The following is a 22,992-nucleotide window of genomic DNA, read 5'->3' as shown; positions in this document are numbered from 1 at the left end:
CCCCCTCACTTTCCCCCCCCCCCTCACTCCAGTCCTTCCCTCTCTCTCTCCTCCCCCCCCCCCCCCCCCCCCCCCTTTCCTCCCTTGAGGACATCTCCCACGGTCTCAGCTTCACCTCGATCAAGGCAAACTGGAGGCCACTCGGCCCTTCTGCCCTGCTAGCCCCGTCTCTCCTCTCTATCTCTTCTCCCACCCCCACACAATGGCCCTCAATTAACCCCCACGGCCTGGTCACCTACCGACCCTCTCCTCTGTACCTTCACCTTGACACAGGCAAGTGGAGGCCACTCTGCCCTTTCCCCAAACAGAGTGTATGGCCGTATCTTACTGACCCTGCCAGCTGGGTTTCCCTTGGGAGGAAAGCAGGAGAGGCCACTCTACGGTGCTGGCCTGCCAAGTCCTTACCGAACTGACCCTCCCATCTAAAATTCACCTTGACAAAGACAACAGGAGGCCGCTCTACTCTTCCTGCGTTCTCTCCTCCACCTGTCATTGAGCATGGGGACTGGGTGGCTTATAAACCTCTCCTCAGGCTGGTTTCACTTTAACAAGAGCAGGAGTAGGTCGCTTTGCTTTTCTAGTCCGCTATCTCCACGTTGAGGGAATGACCCAAGGTCTGGGTGAGTTGCTGAGTTTCCCAATCCAGCTTAACCTTGAGAAAAACAGGAGAGGACACTCTGTACGCTACCAACCTTCTCAGTCCCTACTGCTGTTGAGACTGCCTGACCTTGCATTCTCCAGCACTTCTTGTTTTACCTCTTATTTTGAAACTGTTAGAGTCTCCCCATTTGAGGGGAAGCATTCGCCCAGTCAAGTCCCCTTAAGACCTTTTATGCTTCAGTAAAATAGAAATACTCAGCACGGAAACAGACCCTTTGGTTCGACTTGTCCATGCTGACCAGTTATGCTAGGTTAGTCTATTCCCATTTGCCAGCACTTGGCCCATATCCCTTTAAACCTTTCTTATTCGTATTCAAAATGCATTCAGGTGCATTTTGAATGTTGTAATTGTACCAGCCTCCACCACTTCCTCTAGCATACACACATCATCCTTTGCATGTAAAAGTTGACCCTCCGATCCCTTTTACATTTTTCCCCTCTCACCTTAAACCTATGCCCCTCTAGTTCTGGACTCCCCCACCCCAGGGAGAAGACTTTGTCTATTTATCCTATCCATGCCCCTCATGATTTTATAAACTCCTATAAGGTCACCCCCTCAGCCTCCGACGTTCCAGGGAAAACAGTCCCCAGCTTATTCAGCCTCTCCCTGTAGCTCAAACCCCCCAACCCTGGCAACATCCTTGTAAATCTTTTCTGAACCCTTTCAAGTTTCACAACATCTTTCCGACAGCAGAAGACAAGAATTACATAAAGTATTCCAAAAGTGGCCTAACTAATGTCCTGTCCAGCTGCAACATGACTTCCAACTTCTGTACTCAGTGTTCTGACCACTAAAGGAAAACATACCAAATACCACCTTCACTATCCTATCGACCTGCGACTCCACTTTCAAGGAGCTATGAACCTGCACTCCAAGGTCTCTTTGTTCAGCAACACTCCCTTACCATGAAGTGTATCAGAACTGTCCTGATTTGCCTTTCCAGAATGCAGCACCCCACATTTATCTAAATTAAACTCCATCTGCCTCTCCTCAGCCCACTGACTCATCTGATCGAGATTCTGTTGCACTCAGGTAACCTTCGCTGTCCACTCCATCTCCAATTTTGGTGTCATCTACAAACTAACTATATCTGTTATGTTCACATCTAAATCACTTATGTTAATGATGAAAAGCAGGACCCAGCACCGATCCTTGTGGCACACCTTTGGTCACAGGCCTCCACCACCACCCTCTGTCTTCTACTTTTGAGCCAGTTCTGTTTCTAAATGGTTAGTTGTCCCTGTACCCCATGTGATCTAACCAGTCTATTATGAGGAACCTTGTCGAACGCCTTACTGAAGTCCATATAGATCATGTCCCTCTTCCCTCATCAATCCTCTCAGTTACTACTTCAGACATGCTGCTGGAGTAGCCGAGGCTTAACCCAAAACAGGCCTTCCATCTCTGGTTCCCACACTGTCGGATGATCTGGCACACTTTGTGCTGTTTTGGTCTCCTTTTCATATAAGCGTGTTCTTCAGTGTTAGAGACAGTTCAGGAAAGGTTCACTGGACTCCTGGGAAAGGGAGGAGGGAAAGGTTGCACCTGTATCTGGTGGTGATTCACAGAACCCAGTGTGAATTCTGTTCCTTTCACAAGATCCAGTTCCATCCTTCGAAAGTCCAGTGAAAGCAGGTCCAGTCCACCCAGTCTTTTCTTATCCGGCAGCCCCGCGGAGCCACAAATCAGTCCAGTGCTCCTGGACATTTGGAATGTCCCAGTCTGCGACATTTGCTTGCGCCCAGCTCTTTGCACTGGAAGACGAGTATGTTTTGGGCTAAGTCTCTGATGCTCTGGCAGCGCTTCATTTTTGCCTTGACCCGTGTCCCCAGTACCACAGCAGGAACTGGGTTTCGGGGGGTGGGGGGGGGAGTGAACCATGAGAGACCGAGCAAGCGAGAGATGTGAGTGGCCGTTTCCTCCCCACCAGACCTGCCTCGAGGGCAGCGCTGTCGAAGGGATCCAGTGGTCAGGCTCCTTCTTGGCACTTACTCAGGAGGTGAGGTCCTCTGCTGGGGGTCTTTAATAGTCAGCTGGTCAGAGAGCCATCTGACAGGACCCAGCACCACCTCCTATAGATCCTTGTTGTGACATGCACCTGAGAGCTATGGAGTTTTTCTGCATGTTAGTTGAGGGGAGTACCCAAAGGGAAACTAAATTTGAGGCCCACGAGAGGCCTATTGAGCCTGAGATGACGCATCGATGCTCATCCCCCTTCCCAGCACTTGGCCCACAGCCTTGAATGTTATGACATGCCAAGTGCTCCTTCACTTTGTGTGAGGTTTCCTGCCTCAGTGATCCTCCCAGGCAGTGCATTCTCCCCAATCCCTCCGTTCCTCTTGAGCTCCCTTGTGTTTTAAGTTAGTTTGCACTTGTAGAATCAGTAATTGGTTTGCCATTCTGTCTACTGGAAACCTGACCCTTTCTCACTCACTCTCTCTCTATCTCTGTCCTGCACTCTGACCTAAATGGCTGCTTCAGGACTTGGAGAACCTTGTCAAGTCTTGGAGGTTCAAAGTGTTGCGCCGGGAGCAGAATCTCTTAAACACACCGAGTAGCATTGGAAGGGGGAACGTTTTGTTCATTGTACACAGTGTAAGGACAGTTGAGCTGAGACTGGTGCGTCTACTCTCAGGCTGTGGGCCTGTCTGACTTGTCAGCCCAGTTAGGAATGAGATTGCCCAATCCGATGCTACGAGGAATGCTACAAAGCTGCACTGCGGTGAATCACTTCACTCAGTACTGCAGTCGTGATAGAAGCTCTTGGAAGAGCTCTCCTCCTTCCTGACCCCAATCCAAGGAGGTAACTGTTAATTTTAGCGAAAGGCGTTGGGGCTGGGTGTCTCGAAGGCAGCGGGTGTAAAAGTGGAGGCATTTGCACCAGGCGTTTCCTGTGAGTGGTGGCTGTGAAAGAGTCGCAGCGGGGTGAATGGTCGGCAGGTCAGCCTCTGGTGGAGGGTGGGGTATGCTGGATGGACAAGTGAGCTGGAGCCAGCAGAGGGTGGGAGTTGGCAGCTCAGTCCTGCCTCTCTCACCCACTTGGTTCTGTCACAAGTTGAACGCGGTGCTGGAACAGAAATCCATGGTGGAATTGGACCCAGGCAAGAACGGGCTAGGGGGGTTCAGTTGTACCTGGGGAGGGGGTGCAAATGTCTTCTGAAAGCAGTGATTGTAACACCCAAGGTTAGAAGTGTAGGCAGCGAGAACTGGCTGTGACCCTGCCAGGGTTTCTGCCTAGCCTGTTCCAGGGTGTGCAGTACTGTGAGGGTCTTTTTAGCACCAGTTCACTGCGAGGGGGCAACCTTTGTTAAATGATCGAGTGGCATGTGGGCGTCGCTGGCTGGGTTTCACAGTTGTTACCCATTGCTAATTGACCTCGGGTCCCTCACCCATTACCAAGTTAAGAGTCAGTCCCATTGCTGTGGGTCTGCAGTCACGTGTGGGCCTGGACTGGGTAAGGATGGCAGATTATGATATTTAAGGGGCATCTGGATGGGTATATGAATAGGAAGGGTTTGGAGGGATATGGGCTGGGTGCTGGCAGGTGGGACTGAGTTAATTTAGGATATCTGGTCGGCATGGACAAGTTGGACTGAAGTTGTGCATCTCAATAACTTTAGTTAACCCGATGGATCTTTACAAGAGTCAGTGACTGAGACTAGCTTTCCATTCTGGCTGTTTATGAATTTGAATTTAAACGCTGCTGGCTGCTATGGCCGGGGTCTGAATGAGCACACGGCACCTCACTCAGTTGGACCCAGCCCTGTGGAGCCCTAGTCCAGTGGCATTGCCTTCGCCTCTCCCCAGCTTCCCTTCGGGACCATTGTGAAGTGAGGCACAAACGTGTCTGTGACCTTGTGGCTGAGGATTTGAGTGGGGGGGGGGGGGGGGTGTAGCGCTGTGATTCCTCTGCATGTTGTTTGGAGCTATTTGAGGGTGGTGTGGACCGCTTTGTGGGATCCACACCCTCAGGTGTTAGTGCAGGATCGGGAAGGCCGAGATCAGATCCTGTTTATTCCTGAAGGAAGCCGTCTCTAGGGTTGTAACCTACCTACGAAGTGTCTGCGTCAGTGCCTACTGAGTGGGGATGCAGGTTCCCAAGCATGGAAACAAATTGGGGAGAGCATTAACCCCCGGCGCTGCACCCTCCTGGTAACTGGGCGGGTTGTGATCTGCTTTTGTGAAATAACGTTGAGTATTTGACTTTGAAGGTTAAGCTGCGGGCTCTGTATCCTGATCCGAAATGCGTTGTTTGTTTGTGTGTGTGTGGTTGCATGGTGAGGTGTGGTAAATAATACAGAGGCTGTTGATAGGAATGAATTCTTTGGTCAGCCAGCATAGTCCTGGTCTGAATAACGCGTTGCTGAGTGCACATCGAGGCAAAGAGCAGTAAGATTGAGCCCTGCACTACGGCTCAATCAACTGCAATTTGATACTGCGATATGCTGCCTGTGTGGTGGTGCCTGCGTAAGGTCTCTTTGTGAGTCAGTGCTCTGTGGGTGAGCGAGGATTGAACCGGGTGTTTCACGTGAGCTGTTAGACATTGGACCCTGGTGTTTTGAACCAGCGTGCTATTTATCTGGGCCTCTGGAGTTCAAAAGTGTGAACTTGATTGCACTCTGGGGCTGTTTGCAGGCTGAATCAAGGCTCATGCGGTTAAACAATTGGATGGGAATCTGACCCACTCCCCCATCTTCTGTAGGGGGGAATGGGGGGCAGTAAACGCTGCTGGCCATTGCCTGTATCCCATAAGTGAGTGAATTTAAAAATAAAGTTCTGAGATTTTGGGGGAATGAGGGGCGTGGGGCAGTGCCTGAACCAAGTAAAAGCTGTTCCAAACTTTGTGACCCCCTCCTCGTGAGATCTCATGGGCTGGCACAGGGAGTCGAGAAATAGCCCGGCCCTTGGCTGATGGACTCCCGGGTCCGGTGAAACTGAAACTATTGACTCGCTGGGCCCAGTGCACTGTAGTCTGTGACTCCCCACCCCTCACCCCCTGGTTCGTTGTTGTCAGTACTGTGTCACCAAGTACAACTCTGTGAACAGTTTGAGGCACGTTCTGTGGTCTTCTCTCTCTCGCAGGAAAGCGTATCTCCTTTCTGGTCCCTCCCTGCGCTGCTGGGCTCATGCTGGAGGAGGGGAGGTGGTTTACCATTCTCCAGCCTGTGTTCCGTCTACTTTGCCCAGGTGCCCGTTCCGGATGACCAGGCTGACCCGTGACAGTGGACAGCAGCCCCAGGGCTGGCCGTCACTCACTCCTCTGCGTCTCCCACCCCACCTCCCGAAGCGCAGCACCCTCCTGTTCCCCATCTGGCTGTCGGTCCTCGCCAGTCTCTGACCCCCCCCCCCCCCAGCCTCACGATTTGCCCCCTCCTGTCCCAAAATGCCATCCGCTGGAAGCCACGGCTGCCCTCCATCCTCCGTTAGACCCTGCGGCAAAAGATTGTGCAAAAATTGGGTACTTTGAGCTCACCATTTTATTTCAGAGCATTTTTCAACACTGTTGTTTTTACTTTTTTCCTTGTTTGCATGGCTGCATTGCTAACTGGACCACCTTTTCTCTTTGTGTTTCATGACTTCCAGCAGAGCTGCGGTGAGATCAGGAGGCGAAAACAAAAATGCATCGATTAAGGACTTGTGCTGCTAAGCTGAGGCCACTGACGGCCTCTCAGACTGCTAAAAAATTATCACACAACGGGCCAGTAGTGTCTAGGACGTTTCAGCAAGGTCGCTTCTATACAGCGCCTGTGGCAGCTGAGCCCTTTCTGAGCGGGACTAGTTCGAACTATGTTGAGGAAATGTACTTTGCGTGGCTTGAGAACCCACAGAGTGTTCATAAGGTAAGCCCCCGACGGCTCCCCCTGACTGTGTCTGCCCAGAGGAAAGCTCTCCGCTGCCAGGTAAGTGTTCAGGGCGGTTTGCAGCAACCTCGGCAGAGGGAACAGGAGCACCTCACTCACTTTGTCGTCCCCTTGCGGAGAAGAGAGACCGTCCATCGTTTAAATCACTGCGGTCTCAATGGATTATAACCTGCGGCTCGGCCAAGATTACGAGCGACTGGATTGTCTTGACCTGGAGTTGTCCAGCAAAGCTGCCTTTGGGGGTTCTGGTTGCTTTTTAAAAAAAAAGCATAGAATGGCATCAAAGATTAAAAAGCCCATCAGGATCTCTCGTCAGAAGATGTTCTAAGTGGCTCCAGAAACCGACGCCTGATTCAGGAGTTCTGTATTGTGTTGCTTCTCGAAGCATTTTGTTTCAAAAACTATTTTTGCTTCAATACTGCTGATAGGAGACGCTTTACTGAAGTTGCCTTTGTCAGGACACGTGCAAGAATGCCAAATTTCAAATGATTGCATAATCCCCTCAACAACGCATGCCCCCACAGAACCCCATTTCCTTTCTCAGTGGCAACACCACGGCCAGAGTCAGCTTGCCAACTGGTTGACTCCCTTCTGCCCTGTGGTATAAATTGGCACGGCAGTCTGAAATTTGCCACTCTTGCAAGTGTCCTGATGAATGAGAGAGAGAGAGAACAAGCACTTCGGCAATGTCTCTCTCTCTTTCCTCGAGACGAGAGTTCTGTTCTACAAAATGTCCTTTCAAAAATCTGTACTGAAGTGTTGTGGGGGATGAGGGCACGCAAACGTACCGGTATGTGAACGCCAGAAGAATTGAAAGGGGGTTCCTAATAAGTAGGTGCAAAATGGAAGGCTGATCAGAGATCACCTTTTACAGGTGGCAGGGGAGCCTGTTTCTTTACAAATACTTGAGTGCCTGTCAGAAATTGAGCTGATGGAGACACGACAGTTGAGAGGGAGTCTGAAGTATTTGATTGGAGAAACATGAGGCCATTTTAGCTGCACAGTCGGCTGACACTCCCTTAATAGCTCTTGGTCTGTGGCCCTGTAGGTCAAAGCTTTTCAAGTGTGCCCCCCCAATAGTTCCTAAATAACCATCTCATTCTTGACAGCCCCTCCCACTCCCTTCTGACATTGAGGCCCAGATCTCCTGCACTGTCTGTGTGTAACATAATTACAATGCTAACCCTTTGTATCACCTTGTTCTGAATCTCTGCCCTCAGGTTAGTTTGTCTATGCTCATTGACATGAGTCCTCCTTCTCATACCTGTCTCAGCCCCTCATCATTTTCACCACTCTGTTAGCTCTCCCCTGTGCACCGTCCTATCTAATCTTCTCTCATGTTTCAAACTATTCTCGAGTCTTTGCAATCGTGTAAAGACATAACATGAGAAAACAAACCAGTAAGAGGTCATTGGGTCTGCCCTGCCTACTCAGACATCCTGGCTGATCTTGTGTGGCTCAGTTTTCCTATCTACACCAGAACTCCCTTGTCACTCAAATCTGTCCAACTCAAAGCTGAATGTATTCAAAGGCACAACCTCCACTCTCTGGGCAAGAGAATTCCTTCAGTATCAAAGCGTCTGAGTGGGGGAGAAAGGAAGCCCTGCTCCCATCCACGAATTATTTCAAATCTCTCCCGCTCTAGATCTGGATTCTCGCATCCTCTCTCCATCCACCCTGTCACGTACCAACAGAATCAGATTTGTTTGAATAGGATCATCTCTCATTCCCCCAAACACCCCGATGCGTGTGGGCTGAATCTATTCTGCTGTTGTTGATGAGGCAAGTGTCTTCATCTGAGGAAGCAGTCAAGTGAACTTTCCCTGAGCTGTGCTGTCATGACTGTCTCGTTTAAGGTGACAAAGTCCACATCGATTACTGTAGGTGTGGTCTCTCCAATGTCCTGCGCCGTTTTCAAGAGGTTTCTCTGCTTTTAAACCCCATTCATCTCACAAGAAAGGCCTATGATCCACTGACCTTCCTGATAACGTGCAGTGTACCTACATATTTAGTGAATCATGCACCAGGTCCCCCTCGACCACAGCATTTTGCGATCGCTCCCATTTCTTTTCCTTTCCCTGTTCTTCCCGCCAGAGTGGGCGACCTCCCATTCTTCCACTTTTCCCAATCTGCCACCTTTCCACCACCTCCCCTCTTTCCCCCCCCCCCCGCCGCCAAACTCAGAGTCTTTACCATAACTCCTTGAACATCTTGTAGATAACAGCTTGTTTTTCTATCTATATTCATATTTCAGCAAGTTTAGCCACACCACAATGAACCTTCATCCAAATAGTTTAATATAACTGGTAAATAGGTGAGGCCTGAGCTCTGATCCATGCGACGTTCCTTTTTTTTTGCTTCCTCGTCCTGTGAATCTCCTGACCCTCTGCCTCCTGTGAGTTATTCAATCCTCCATCCATCCTGAGCTCACTCTTTGCGCAGTAACCTTTTTATGTGGCCCCTCTAGTGCCTCACATCTACCAGTTCCCCTTTATCTATCCTCCTTTGCTGCCACCTTCCTGTTTAAATTAGAGTTAGATTGGGTAAATTGCGTTGTTGAATTGAATTACTGACTGCCTCAGTGAAAAGAAAAATTCTCTCTCCTCTGGGCCTTTAACGTGCAAGCGATCAGCCTTCCAGTGGATCTCTGAACCACAAGTGAATTAATTGTACTCAGTGTTTGATACCGCAGAGCAGCCTCTGGAATGCCTATCATGTTTAATTTGTTTGCCAGCTTTATCTGAAATGAGATGACCTGATCAGATTACTTGAGAGCTGTCCATGATTTGCGTTACATGAATAAGCGCAATTTGAGGGTAGGAAGGATCCATTTCAGCAAGTGCTGGGCCACTTAACTTGCGTTGGACTTCAGAAGCGATGTGCTCTGGGGTCCCAGTTGTATATAGGAAGTAGGTTACTAAACTTGAAAGTGTGCAAAGAAAGCTGTACAAAGATGTCCCTGAGACTGGAAAGTTTAAGCAGAGACTGGGACTTGGGTCCCTGAACTGTCAGAGGCTGAGGGGTGACCTTACAGTGGTTTATAAAATCATGAGGGGCATGGGTATAGTGAGTAGACCAAGATCTTCTCACTTGGGTAGGGGAGTCCAAATCTAGAGGCCCAAGGTTTAAGGGGAAAGGGATCTGAGGGGCAACTTCTTCACACACGGGCTAGTGTGTGCAAAGGACGATCTGTCAGGAAGTGGTAGAGGCTGGTACAATTTCACCATGCAAAAGACATTTGGGCAGGTAGATGGATAGGAAGGGTTTAGAGGGGTATGGGCAAACATAGGCCAATGAGGGTAGTTAGGTTGAGGAAATCTGGTCGGCATGGCTGAGTTGGGCTGAAGGGTCTGTTTCTGTGCTGTACCTCTGACGAGGTTACAGCCAGGCTGAGCTTCAGTGCAGCACCACCTTGCTAAATGATCACTGATCTGATTGACATGCCCTGCAAATTGTGAGCTGGCCCAGCGGTGATGTTTATACCTACTCAGATAATTAATCAATTCATGGACCCCGCTCCCCCCCCCTTCCCCCAACAAGGTGTGAAAGGTGATAAGAATACAGAACGAAGTGCATGCAAGTGTTCTTCAAATATTTTCAATTGCTGCCTCTGGTCATCGGCAGGCAGGTTAGCCTTCCTTTCCAATTGTCATAGAGATGGACAGCACAGAAACAGACCCTTCGGTCCAATCTAGTCCCACCTGCCAGCACCCGGCCCATATCCCTCCAAACCCTTCCTATTCATATACCCATCCAAATGCCTTTTAAATGTTGTCACTGTACCAGCCTCCATCACTTCCTCTGGCAGCTCATTCCATACACTCATCACCCTCTGTGTGAAAAAGTTGCCCTTTAGGTCCCTTTTTATATCTTTCCCCTCTCACTGTAAACCTATGCCCTCTAGTTCTGGACTCCCCCACCCCAGGGAAAAGGCTTTGTCTATTTACCCTATCCATGCCCCTAATGATTTTATGAACCTCTATAAGGTCACCCCTCAGCCTCCGACGCTCCAGGGGAAGCAGCCCCGGCCTGTTCAGCCTCTCCCTGTAGCTCAAACCCTCCAACCCTGGCAACATCCTTGTAAATCTTTTCTGAACCCTTTCAAGTTTCACAACATCTTTCCGGTAGGAAGGAGACCAGAATTGCACGCAATATTCCAACAGTGGCCTAACAATGTCCTGTACAGCTGCAACATGACCTCCCAACTCCTGTTCTCAGTGCTCTGCCCAATAAAGGAAAGCATACCAAATGCCGCCTTCACTGTCCTGAGAGAGGTGTGTAAGATTGAGGGCCGTGGGGGGAGAGAGACAAAGCTGTTGCTCTCCACAAAGCAGTAGTTTGTCAACAGCATACTGAACCGCTGCCCAGATTCTGTACACAAGCCCTGAACTGGGAGGCGGTGGAAGGGTTGGCATCAATTGAGCACCGTTGGCACTTGGCCTTGTTCTAAGAAAGCACATTGTTCCAGAATCTGATGCAACGAAGCTGAGGTGGGATAAACTAAAGCAGAGAAATCCATTCAGCCCATCCAGTCTGCTCCGCCATTCAATCCTAGCTGACGAGTTTTTAACCTCATTCTCCCATTCTGTCCCCATAACCCTTAATCTCTTGAAACTCAAAAACTTATCTATCTCAGTCTTAAATATACTCTGACCTGGCCTCCACATGCCTTCTATAGCAATGAATTCCATAGGTTCACCACTCTCTCTGGCTGAAGACATTTCTCCTTCTCTCTGTTCTGAAAGGTCTCCCCTTTACTCTAAGACTGTTTCCCAGTCTCTCCTACCAATGGACACATCTTCCCAACATCTACTCTGTCCAGGCCATTTGGTATTCTGTATGTTTCAATGAGAACCCCCCCCCGCCAATACTTCTGAACTCCTTGAGTATAAACCCAGAGTCCTCAAATGTTCCTAATCTCTTAAGCTTTTCATACCTGGGACCATTCTTGTGAACCTCCTTGGAGCATGCTCCAGGGTCAGTAATCCTTCCTGAGATATGGGGCCCAAAACTGCACACACTATTGCAAACGTGGTCTGACCAGAGCCTTGTAGAGCCTCAGGAGTACATCCCTGCTTTCATATTCAACTCCTCTCAAAATACATACTATCATTGTATTTGCCTTCCTAATTACTGACTCAGTCTGCAAGCTTACCTTGAGAGAATCCTGGACTAGAACTCCCAAGTGTCTCTGCAGTTCAGACTTGGGCATTTTCTCCCCATTTAGAAAATAGTCCATGCCACTATTCTCTGTCTCAAAGTGCATGACCTCACACTTTCCCACGTTGTACTCGCTCTGCAACCTCTAACCTGTTCAAATCCTCCTGCAGCCTCCCTGCTGCCTTAGTGTGGTCCCTACACTGAGCCTTGCGGAACACCGGCTGCCATCCTGAGAAGGACCCTTTTACCCCCACGGTCTGCTTTCTGCCAGATAGCCAAGCTTCTATCCGTGCTCACACCTTGCCTCGAACACCATGGGCCCTTATCTTACTCAGCCTCCTGTGCAGCATCTTGTCAAAGGCCTTAGAATTACTCAGAATCCCGACAGTACGGAAACAGGCCCTTCGGCCCAGCAAGTCCATACTGACTCTCCAAAGAGTAACCCACCCAGACCCAGTCCCTTGTTTCTCTACATTTCCCCACCGCCAAGAACACAAGACAGACTGTCCCATCAGAACGGGTCCCTTCTTTCCCCAGTGTTGGTGTCAGTGTCCCATGAATTCGCACCCAGTTCACCCACACTTATCTTTGAGCCACGCATTTACCTGCTTAATCTTATTGGCCCTGTGCCAATTAGCTCGTGGCTAAGGTCGTAATTCCGAGATGATTAACTGGTCGGTTCTGCTTTATAATTTCGCTCCGAGCTGTTCATACTCCCTTAGCAGAACCTCTGCCCCAGTTTAATCTAAGTTGTTGGTACCTCCGTGGACCACGACCACTGGATTGTTACCCCCCCACTCCGAGTTCATCTGCGGCCCAGATGAGATATCCCCATCCCAAGCACCAGGCAGGCAGCACTCAACATTCGGGACTCTTGATCCTGGTCACAGAGAACAATGTCTACGCCTCTAACTATACTATCCCCAATAACAACAACATTTTTCTTCTCTTTTACCCCCCCCACCACAGTGGTGTGGTCAGTCAGCTCCATCCTCCCTGCAGCCCCCATTCTCATCCAGGAAGTAAAAGTCTTGAACCTGTTGGACAGGGGCTGAGGATACCTGCAACTCTCCCTCCTGGATCCCTCTGCTTGCCTCCCTCACAGCTGCACCCCTCCTATCCACAGGCCAAATTCGAGTTAGGTAGTCTGAGGATTGCGACTGTTTCCTGAAACACGGCGTCCAGGTAACTCTCCTCCTCCCTGAAGTGCTGTAATGTTTGAACCTCTGACTCCAGCTCGTTGACTCTGAGCTGAAAATGTGTTGCTGGAAAAGCACAGCAGGTCAGGCAGCATCCAAGGAGCAGGAGAGTTGAAGTTTCGGGCATGAGCCCTTCAGGAACCTTCTTCCAACAACCAGCATTTAGTTAGTGTTCAGTTGAGTTTTGGCCCTGCCTCTGGATATACCAGTCTGACAAACACTTTGTTCTGCATTCCGATTGCACCATTCTAGCATTATTTGTTCATCTCTCTTCTCTCTCCCCCCCCCCCCCCCCCCCCCCCATATTTTGATCTATGTTCTGTTTTATTTATGACTGAGATTTCAGATTACAGTCACACCTCATCTGCCCCTACCCCCCCTCAAACAAACAGCAATTCTGAGATAGCCTGGAGGTCACCGTTGACCAGAAACTAAACTGGATCCCATCTGTACAAATGGTGTTTATAAGAGCAGGTCAGAGGCTGGGAATCCTGTAGCGAGTAACTCCCCTCCTGATTCCCCCCCAAAAGCCTGTCCCCTACCATCGACTAGGCCCAAGTCAGGAGGGTGTGTGAGGGAATAATCCCCACTTGCCCTGGATGAGGGGGGTGCAGCTCCAACCACACTCGAGAAGCTCGACACCATCCAGGGACAAAGCAGCCCCCCGCTTGATTGTCCCCACCCCCACAAACCCCCCCCACTCCCTCTGACGTGGGTACCATCTACAAGACGCACTGCAGCAACTCCCCAAGGCTCCTCGGACAGCATCCTCCAAACCCTACAGACACTTCCATCAGGAAGGACAAGGGGCAGCAGATAGAACATAAAACAGTACAGCACAGTGCAGGCCCTTCAGCCCTTGTTGTGTCGACCTTTTATTCTACTCTAAGATCCGACTAACCTACATATCCTTCATTGTACTATCATCCACGGGGCTCTCCAAGAGTCTCTTAAATGTCTCTAATTATCTGATTCTGCTACCACGTCTGGCAATATATTCCCACCACACACTCTGTAAAGAACTGACCTCTGACATCTCCCCGAAACCTTCCTCCAGTCATCCTAACATTATGCCCCCCTGTGATAGCCATTTCCACCTTGGGAAAAAGTCTCTGGCTATTCACTCTAGCTAGGCCTCTCATCATCTTGTACACCTCTATCAAGTCACCTCTCATCCCTCTTCACTCCAATGAGAAAAGCTCTAACTCCCTCAACCTTTCTTCATAGTCCAGGCAGCATGCTGGTTAATCTCTTCTGAACTTTCTCATAAGCTTCCACGTCCTTCCTATAATGAGGCGACCAGAACTGAACACAATATTCCAAGTGTGGTTTAAATCGGGCTTTAGAGAGCTGTAGCATAACCTCGCAGCTCTTAAACTCAATCCCCCTACTAATGAAAGCAGCCACCATACATCACCTTAACCCTATCAAGTTGGTTGGCAACTTTGAGGATTTATAGACATGGACCCCTCTATTCCTCCACACTGCCCAAGAATCCTGATTTTAACCCTATATTCTGCATTCAAATTCGACCTTCCAAAGTGAATCACTTCACACTTTTCCAGGTTGAACTCCATCTGCTACTTCTCAGCCCAGCTCTATTCTGTCAATGTCCCATCCTCCAACAGCCCTCCGCACTATCTACAACTCCACCACACTCGGTCTCATTGGGAAACCTCGGAACCCACCCCTTCACTCCCTCATCCAAGTCCTTCATAAAAATCACAAAGAGCAGAGGTCCCAGAACCGATCCCTGCGGAACACCACTGGTCACTCAGCTCCAGGCTGAATACCTTCAATATACGACCATCCAATTCTGTACCCAGACAGCCAGATTTCCCTGTACCCCATGCCGCCTCCGCTTTCTGAATGAGCCTCCCATGGGGAACCTTATCAAATACCTTGCTAAAATGCATGTGTGCTGCCCTATCTTCAACGTGTTTTGTCACGTCCTCAAAGAATTCAATAAGGTTTGTGAGGCATGACCCGCCCGGTGGCTCAATGGTTAGCACTGCTGCCTCGATTCCAGCCTCCGACGACTGTCAGTGTGACGTTTGCACGTTCTCCCTGTGTCTTTGTGGGTTTCCCTTCTCTTAAATTGCCTTATAGTGTTCAGGGGTGTGTAGGTTAGGTGCATTGGTCAGGGTTAAAATGTAGAGGAATGGGTCTGGGTGGGATACCCTTCGGAGGGTCGGTGTGGACTTGTTGGGCCGAAGGGTCTGTTTCCACACTATAGGGGTTCTATTCTGTTCAATGACAAAGCCATGCTGGCTGTCTCTAATCAAACTATGGTTTTCCAAGTAATCATGAATACTGTTTCTCTGAATCCTCTACAATATTTTCCCCCATCACAGATCTGTAATTCTCAGGATTATTCCCATTCCCTTTCTTGATACATGGGCACACCACCCCCTGCAAGTTCCCCTCACTGTCCCAACTCGGAAATATATTGGCTGTTCCTTCAGTGTCGCTGGGTCAGAATCCTGGGACTCCCTCCCTGAGGACTCTGTGTGGGGGTCCCCACGCCACACCACACGGTTCAAGATGGCAGCTCCCCCCCCCCCCACCCTCTCAAGGGGCCAGTTTGGGGGGGGGGGGGGGGGGGGCAGGGGATGGGGCAATGAATCCTGGGTCCAGCCAGCAACTCTCCCAGATCCTGTGGAAGAATCCCTTTTAAAAGGTGACACAATCCATGCGTTGGATTGTTCAAGTGGATGCCAGAGATCGCATGCAACTACCTGAAGCATCAAGCTGTGGGCATGCATTTGAAAATGTTCCCAAATGCTCTGGAGCCCTAGAAGCAACAGCCACTGTTGTCATGTTTTGAAACCGTGGTGCCAAGTTTATTGCCAACCAACCCGGTGGCAGCGGGTTGCTGACCAGATCATCTCTTTCCGAACAATGTTGGCCGAGGGTTGGTAGAGCAATGCATTGTCCTGGCCAGCAGTCCTCCCTCGGTGGCGCATTCTCCAATGAGTTGGCTTGTAGCCATCTGAGATCACCTGGGCCCATTGGCCACACTTGTCCCCTGAAGCAGCCAATATGTCTGAGGACTTGATTGTTGGCATCCAACTCTGGAGATAGCACGAGGGCAGCGTCACAGGGTTTGAAGGAGGCTTGATTAGAGTGGTGCTGCTCCCTGCCTCATTCCTGACGAAGGGCGTTTGCCCGACACGTCGATTCTCCTGCTCCTCGGATGCTGCCTGACCTGCTGTGCTTTTCCAGCACCACTCTAACCTAGACTCTGACTTCCAGCATCTGCAGTCCTCACTTTTGTCTTGAAGGAGGCTTGTGCAGGCTTAACAGTGGATGGGCCGAATGGCCCGTTTCTATATTAGGTACTTCTGTGCAAACATTTCAGCCTTTTGGCGCAGCGCAGCAGTCACAGCACTGATGTTGCCGGTCTGAGTGTCACATGTCTCTTCGAGTGGTCTATTTTTAGTCAGTTGAAGGTCACACGGGGCTGTGGGATGTTTGTTGGAGCGGGGATCTGACTACCAACAGGCGAGAGCTAGCTCCCTGTTACGCCCCTCCCTTCCTCCCCTGATCGTCACAAAACAAAGAGACTCCCAACTAAGGGAGTTGCCAGACAGGGAATGAATTGTGGTCTCTTTTAGGTTGAAAAGGTCCACCGAGTTAAAAGACGTAATTTTGGTGGGTGGGGAGGGGGAGATTGTGTTGGCTATCACCAGGTTGTGGTTGCTCTGGTAATGCCCAGTTCCACTTAGTTGTTTCCTCCACCCCCCTTCCCAAAGCCCTCTCTCCACCCCACCCCGACTGATTAATAACCTAGCTCATGCACAGGACATGATGGATAATTTGCAGGGGTAGATGGGTGGGGGGGGGGGGGTGTGGAGGAAGGGAAATCGCCACTTGTGAATAGACCAAAAAACCCGTGTATCTTGACCCTTCTTGTCTGTTTGTGGAGTCTATCTGAACGCGGGGATATCAGAGTGGAGCATTGAAGGATTTCTGTGTCTGTCCTGTGTTCTTGGCCGTGGGGAATTGTGTGAGCTGGCATGTTGGATTGGCTCCTGACTGGCTGGGATAGGGCGATGGCACACTGTCGTTGAGACAACGAGCAGCAGTGTTAGCGGGGAGAGAGCCTGAGGCCTATGGGCCCCTTCAAAACAAACGGCACTGTTGGAGGCTGGAAGTGCTCCGTATCAAGGATCACATTCAAGGTCACCCGCCGTAACCTTGGCTGTTCGTTTGCAGTGTCTGACGAAAGGGTTTGTACGCCTGCATGTGGTGTCTTTCACAGATAACTTTCCAGATAAGTGCATGGCTGCAATCAGCTTGGCTACAGCCAAGTGCATGAGGAGGATTAATCCAGAATAGTCCTGCAGTCGGGGCCAGGCGGAACTGAACTGCACTTACAAAGCCGTACAGCACAGAAACAGACCCTTCGATCCAACGATCACTCTGAGCTAAACTAGTCCCAGCTGCCTGCGCTTGGCCCGAATCCCTCCAAACATTTCTTATCGTGTATCTGTCCAAGTTCTTTGAAATGTTGGAATTATACCCACATCCACCCCTCCTTCTGGAAGTTCATTCCACACACGAACTACTGTGTCTCAAAACAAAAATTGCCCCATATGTCATTTTTTTAAGATCTTTCTCTCCTCTCGCCCTTAAAATATATGCCCTTAAACTTCAGTTCTCCCACCCTAGGGAAAAGACTCATTTATCTGTACCCCTCAGCCTGGTACAGTCCAGTGGCAAAAGTCCCCAGCCTTTGCAGCCTCTCTCCGTGACTGAAGCCCTCCTTTCCTGCAACATCCCGGTAAATCTCTGCTGATATCCTCCTTATATCAGGGCAACCAGAACTGCACATTGTACTCCTGAGGAGGCCTCACCAACGTCCTGTATAACCTGAACATAATGTCCCAACTCCTTGTCTGAACAATGAAGGCCAGCGTGCTAAATGCTTTCTTAACTGCCCTGTCTTCAAACTTCAAAGAATTACGTACCTGACCCCCTCGGTCTCTCTGTTATGCAACACTACCCAATGCCCTACCTTTAATTGGCATTGAAGTCCTACCCTTGCTTGTTTTTGCCAAAATGCAATACCTCACATTTATCCAAATTAAGCTCCATCTGCCACACCTCACCCCAATTGATCAAGATCTGTTCGTAATCTTAGAGGAATCTCTTCGCTGATCCCTATACCACTGAGTTTGGTGTCATCTGCAAACTTAACCAACCACGCCACCTATATTCTCAGCTGGATCATTTTATAAAAATGACAAACAGCAGCACAGCCCGCACCAATCCCTTTTGGAGCCATCGCTGGCCACAGGCCTCCAGTTTGGGGGGAAAAAAACCAACCCTCACCACCACTCGGCCTGCTGCTGTTAAGCCAATTTTACATCCAATTGGCAAGCTCACCCTGAATCCCATTCACTTCACTTAAGTCATTTGTCGCCTGTGCAGGACCTTGTCAAAAGCTTTGCTAAAGTTGGGGAGGTAATTATTTGGCCCCAGCAATAGGCAGGAGGGTTCAGATTTCCATGCGACAATGGCCTGTGTGACCATCGTTGGCTCTCCAGTTTGTGTAAATTAGTTGCTAAGGGCCTGGGGGCGGGGGGGGGAAGAGTGTGCAGAGTTCTGATTTATTCCAGTGGAGAGCTCCACTGGCTGGGTTAGTCCTGGTTAGTCCAATCCCAGTGGTGTGGAGAGCTCCACTGGCTGGGTTAGCCCAATCCCAGTGGTGTGGAGAGCTCCACTGGCTGGGTTAGCCCAATCCCAGTGGTGTGGAGAGCTCCACTGGCTGGGTTAGCCCAATCCCAGTGGTGTGGAGAGCTCCACTGGCTGGGTTAGCCCAATCCCAGTGGTGTGGAGAGCTCCACTGGCTGGGTTAGCCCAATCCCAGTGGTGTGGAGAGCTCCACTGGCTGGGTTAGCCCAATCCCAGTGGTGTGGAGAGCTCCACTGGCTGGGTTAGCCCAATCCCAGTGGTGTGGAGAGCTCCACTGGCTGGGTTAGCCCAATCCCAGTGGTGTGGAGAGCTCCACTGGCTGGGTTAGCCCAATCCCAGTGGTGTGGAGAGCTCCACTGGCTGGGTTAGCCCAATCCCAGTGGTGTGGAGAGCTCCACTGGCTGGGTTAGCCCAATCCCAGTGGTGTGGAGAGCTCCACTGGCTGGGTTAGCCCAATCCCAGTGGTGTGGAGAGCTCCACTGGCTGGGTTAGCCCAATCCCAGTGGTGTGGAGAGCTCCACTGGCTGGGTTAGCCCAATCCCAGTGGTGTGGAGAGCTCCACTGGCTGGGTTAGCCCAATCCCAGTGGTGTGGAGAGCTCCACTGGCTGGGTTAGCCCAATCCCAGTGGTGTGGAGAGCTCCACTGGCTGGGTTAGCCCAATCCCAGTGGTGTGGAGAGCTCCACTGGCTGGGTTAGCCCAATCCCAGTGGTGTGGAGAGCTCCACTGGCTGGGTTAGCCCAATCCCAGTGGTGTGGAGAGCTCCACTGGCTGGGTTAGCCCAATCCCAGTGGTGTGGAGAGCTCCACTGGCTGGGTTAGCCCAATCCCAGTGGTGTGGAGAGCTCCACTGGCTGGGTTAGCCCAATCCCAGTGGTGTGGAGAGCTCCACTGGCTGGGTTAGCCCAATCCCAGTGGTGTGGAGAGCTCCACTGGCTGGGTTAGCCCAATCCCAGTGGTGTGGAGAGCTCCACTGGCTGGGTTAGCCCAATCCCAGTGGTGTGGAGAGCTCCACTGGCTGGGTTAGCCCAATCCCAGTGGTGTGGAGAGCTCCACTGGCTGGGTTAGCCCAATCCCAGTGGTGTGGAGAGCTCCACTGGCTGGGTTAGCCCAATCCCAGTGGTGTGGAGAGCTCCACTGGCTGGGTTAGCCCAATCCCAGTGGTGTGGAGAGCTCCACTGGCTGGGTTAGCCCAATCCCAGTGGTGTGGAGAGCTCCACTGGCTGGGTTAGCCCAATCCCAGTGGTGTGGAGAGCTCCACTGGCTGGGTTAGCCCAATCCCAGTGGTGTGGAGAGCTCCACTGGCTGGGTTAGCCCAATCCCAGTGGTGTGGAGAGCTCCACTGGCTGGGTTAGCCCAATCCCAGTGGTGTGGAGAGCTCCACTGGCTGGGTTAGCCCAATCCCAGTGGTGTGGAGAGCTCCACTGGCTGGGTTAGCCCAATCCCAGTGGTGTGGAGAGCTCCACTGGCTGGGTTAGCCCAATCCCAGTGGTGTGGAGAGCTCCACTGGCTGGGTTAGCCCAATCCCAGTGGTGTGGAGAGCTCCACTGGCTGGGTTAGCCCAATCCCAGTGGTGTGGAGAGCTCCACTGGCTGGGTTAGCCCAATCCCAGTGGTGTGGAGAGCTCCACTGGCTGGGTTAGCCCAATCCCAGTGGTGTGGAGAGCTCCACTGGCTGGGTTAGCCCAATCCCAGTGGTGTGGAGAGCTCCACTGGCTGGGTTAGCCCAATCCCAGTGGTGTGGAGAGCTCCACTGGCTGGGTTAGCCCAATCCCAGTGGTGTGGAGAGCTCCACTGGCTGGGTTAGCCCAATCCCAGTGGTGTGGAGAGCTCCACTGGCTGGGTTAGCCCAATCCCAGTGGTGTGGAGAGCTCCACTGGCTGGGTTAGCCCAATCCCAGTGGTGTGGAGAGCTCCACTGGCTGGGTTAGCCCAATCCCAGTGGTGTGGAGAGCTCCACTGGCTGGGTTAGCCCAATCCCAGTGGTGTGGAGAGCTCCACTGGCTGGGTTAGTCCTGGTTAGCCCAATCCCAGTGGTGTGGAGAGCTCCACTGGCTGGGTTAGTCCAATCCCAGTGGTGTGGAGAGCTCCACTGGCTGGGTTAGTCCTGGTTAGCCCAATCCCAGTGGTGTGGAGAGCTCCACTGGCTGGGTTAGTCCAATCCCAGTGGTGTGGAGAGCTCCACTGGCTGGGTTAGTCCAACCCCAGTGGTGTGGAGAGCTCCACTGGCTGGGTTAGTCCTGGTTAGCCCAACCCCAGTTGCCCTGGAAGTGGTGGTAGAGCCAGGAAAGCCAAGGGCTGGAGAAACTTGGCAGCTTGTGTGGAGAGAGAGAAGCTGAATTCATGTCTCCAGTTCAGTGTGACTCTCCTTCAGGACAGAGGTGAACTGCTGTGATCCTTGTTATCTAGGGTTACCCACAAGTGCCATTAGGGAGGAGGTTCCAGAATTTTAACCCAGTGACCTTGTAGGATTGGCGAATATATTTAAGTGTTGGTCAATGGGCTGAGGAGTGGCAGAGGAAACTTAAATGTGGATAAATGCGCAGTGCTGGATTTTGGTCAAACAAACAAGGGCATGACTTCGGCAATTAAAAGCAGGGTGTCGAGAGTGTGGTGCTGGAAAAGCACAGCAGGTCAGGCAGCATCTGAGGAGCAGGACAATTAACGTTCTGGGCATAAGCCCTTCATCTGATTAAAAGAAGGACCCTGGATAGTGTTGTAGAACAGACCCCTGGGGTTCAGGTACATAATCCTTTTGAAGTTTGCATCGTGTATAGATAAGCTGGTTAAGAAAGCATTGGGCACGCTTGCCTTCATTGGTCAGACCTTTAGGTCCAGGAGTTGGGACGTCATGTTGAGGTTGTAAAGAATGTTGGTGAGACCTCTTCAGGAGACCATGCATCGTTCTCATCGGTCTATTATCAGAAGGATATTATTAAACTGGAGAGGGATCGGAAGAGATTTACCAGGATGTTGTCAGGAATGGAAGGTTTGAGTTAGGAGAGGGGCTGGGATGTTTTGTTTTTAGCATAGGAGACTGAGGGGTGACCTTATGGATGTTTATAAAGTCATCAATAAGATGAATGGCAGATGTCTTACCCCTAGGTTGGAGGATTTCGGAACCAGGGGGCATATTGTTAAAGAGAAGAGAAATACGTTGAGGGGAGGGTAAAGATTTTAAGAGACGTGAAGGGCAACTTTTTTACCCAGGTTTGTCTGGAATGAACTTGCTGTGGAAATGGTGGATGCGGGTACGTTGTGAAAGAATTTGGATGAGTACATGAATGGTCAACGTTTGGAGGCAGGTGGGACTGGTTTAGTTTAAGATTATGGTTAGCATGGACTGGTGGACCGAAGGGTCTGTTTCCATGGTCTCTAACTCCGTAGATCAGGTTGGTGTGCAGCTCCGGAGGGGAACTGCAGGGGGTGCAGTTCCCACGTGTCTGCTGCCCTTCCAGGCGGAAGCGATTGTGGGTTTAGAAGGTGCTTAATGTGTCAGATTACAGGACATTGGGATGGAAGTAAGCCATTTGCCCCATTGATCCTGCTTCCCATTCAGTGAGATAAGAGCTGATCTGATCATCTTCAACTCTACTTTCTTCCATTTTTCCCCCCATAATCCTTGCTTTCCTTACTGATGAAAAATCTGCCTGTCTCCACCTTGAATAACCAGCCTTGGCAAGCCTCCTGTGGTAAAGAATAACACAAATTCACTAACCTCAGAAGAAATTCCTCCTCGTCTCTGTCCCAACTGGGCAACCCCTTACTCTCTGCTTTCTAATCTCTGACCCTCGCCACTCCTGCAAGGGCAGACCCCTTTTCCAAGGCCACTCTGTCAAGCCTCCAAAGAATGTATGTTTCAATAAGGTCACCTCTCATTCTCCTGAACTCCAGTGAGTGCAGACCCAGTCTACTCAACCTCTCCTCAGAAAACAGTCCCTCCATACTTGGGCTCCTCCCAGTGAACGTTCTCTGGGCTGCCTCCAATTCCGGTCCATCTCTGCTTGGATACGGGGCCCCAAAACCGTTGACGGTCTTCCCGCTATGGTCTGACGAGTGCGGTTCTAGCAAAACCTTCCCACTTTTTCACTCCGTTCCCTTTGAACTAACTGCCAACATGGCAGTGGAATTGCTGACCTCGGACGCTGTCTCATTTTTGCGATGCATGTCGAACCCTTCTGTTCTGCAGTCTTCCATTTAAATCACATCATGTATCCTCTTATGCACACAAGTGCATAAAGTCACAGTTCCCCTCTTGGTATTCCATCTGCCAAGTCTTTTGCCCGCGCTCTCAACCAGCCGTCTGCTATTCTCCCACTTGCCTTCCTATCTCCTTTTTGCCATTTTGTCTGTCCTTCAGCAAGTCACTGATTTGTAATTAATTGTCGCCCCAGCACTGATCCCTGTTGCCATCA

General features: G+C 50.7%; 1 protein-coding gene across 6 annotated transcripts in view; it reads left to right on the top strand.

The window, feature by feature from the left end:
- LOC132836994 (2-oxoglutarate dehydrogenase complex component E1) overlaps positions 1 to 22,992 on the top strand; it is an 88,378-nt gene that overhangs the window by 914 nt on the left and 64,472 nt on the right. For 4 of the 6 annotated variants that reach the window (XM_060856605.1, XM_060856601.1, XM_060856607.1 and 1 more), the window contains exon 2: positions 6,245 to 6,501. In XM_060856605.1, the coding sequence (XP_060712588.1) occupies positions 6,280 to 6,501 (222 nt within the window). In that variant the 5' untranslated portion in view covers positions 6,245 to 6,279. Of the gene's footprint in view, positions 1 to 3,381; positions 3,465 to 6,244; positions 6,502 to 22,992 lie in introns of those variants that run through there. The other 2 variants (XM_060856603.1, XM_060856602.1) reach the window with 2 other exon arrangements.

This window comes from Hemiscyllium ocellatum, chromosome 48 (genome assembly GCF_020745735.1).
Source record: "Hemiscyllium ocellatum isolate sHemOce1 chromosome 48, sHemOce1.pat.X.cur, whole genome shotgun sequence".
NCBI lineage: Eukaryota > Metazoa > Chordata > Chondrichthyes > Orectolobiformes > Hemiscylliidae > Hemiscyllium > Hemiscyllium ocellatum.
This window is presented reverse-complemented; position numbering and strand designations above follow the sequence as displayed.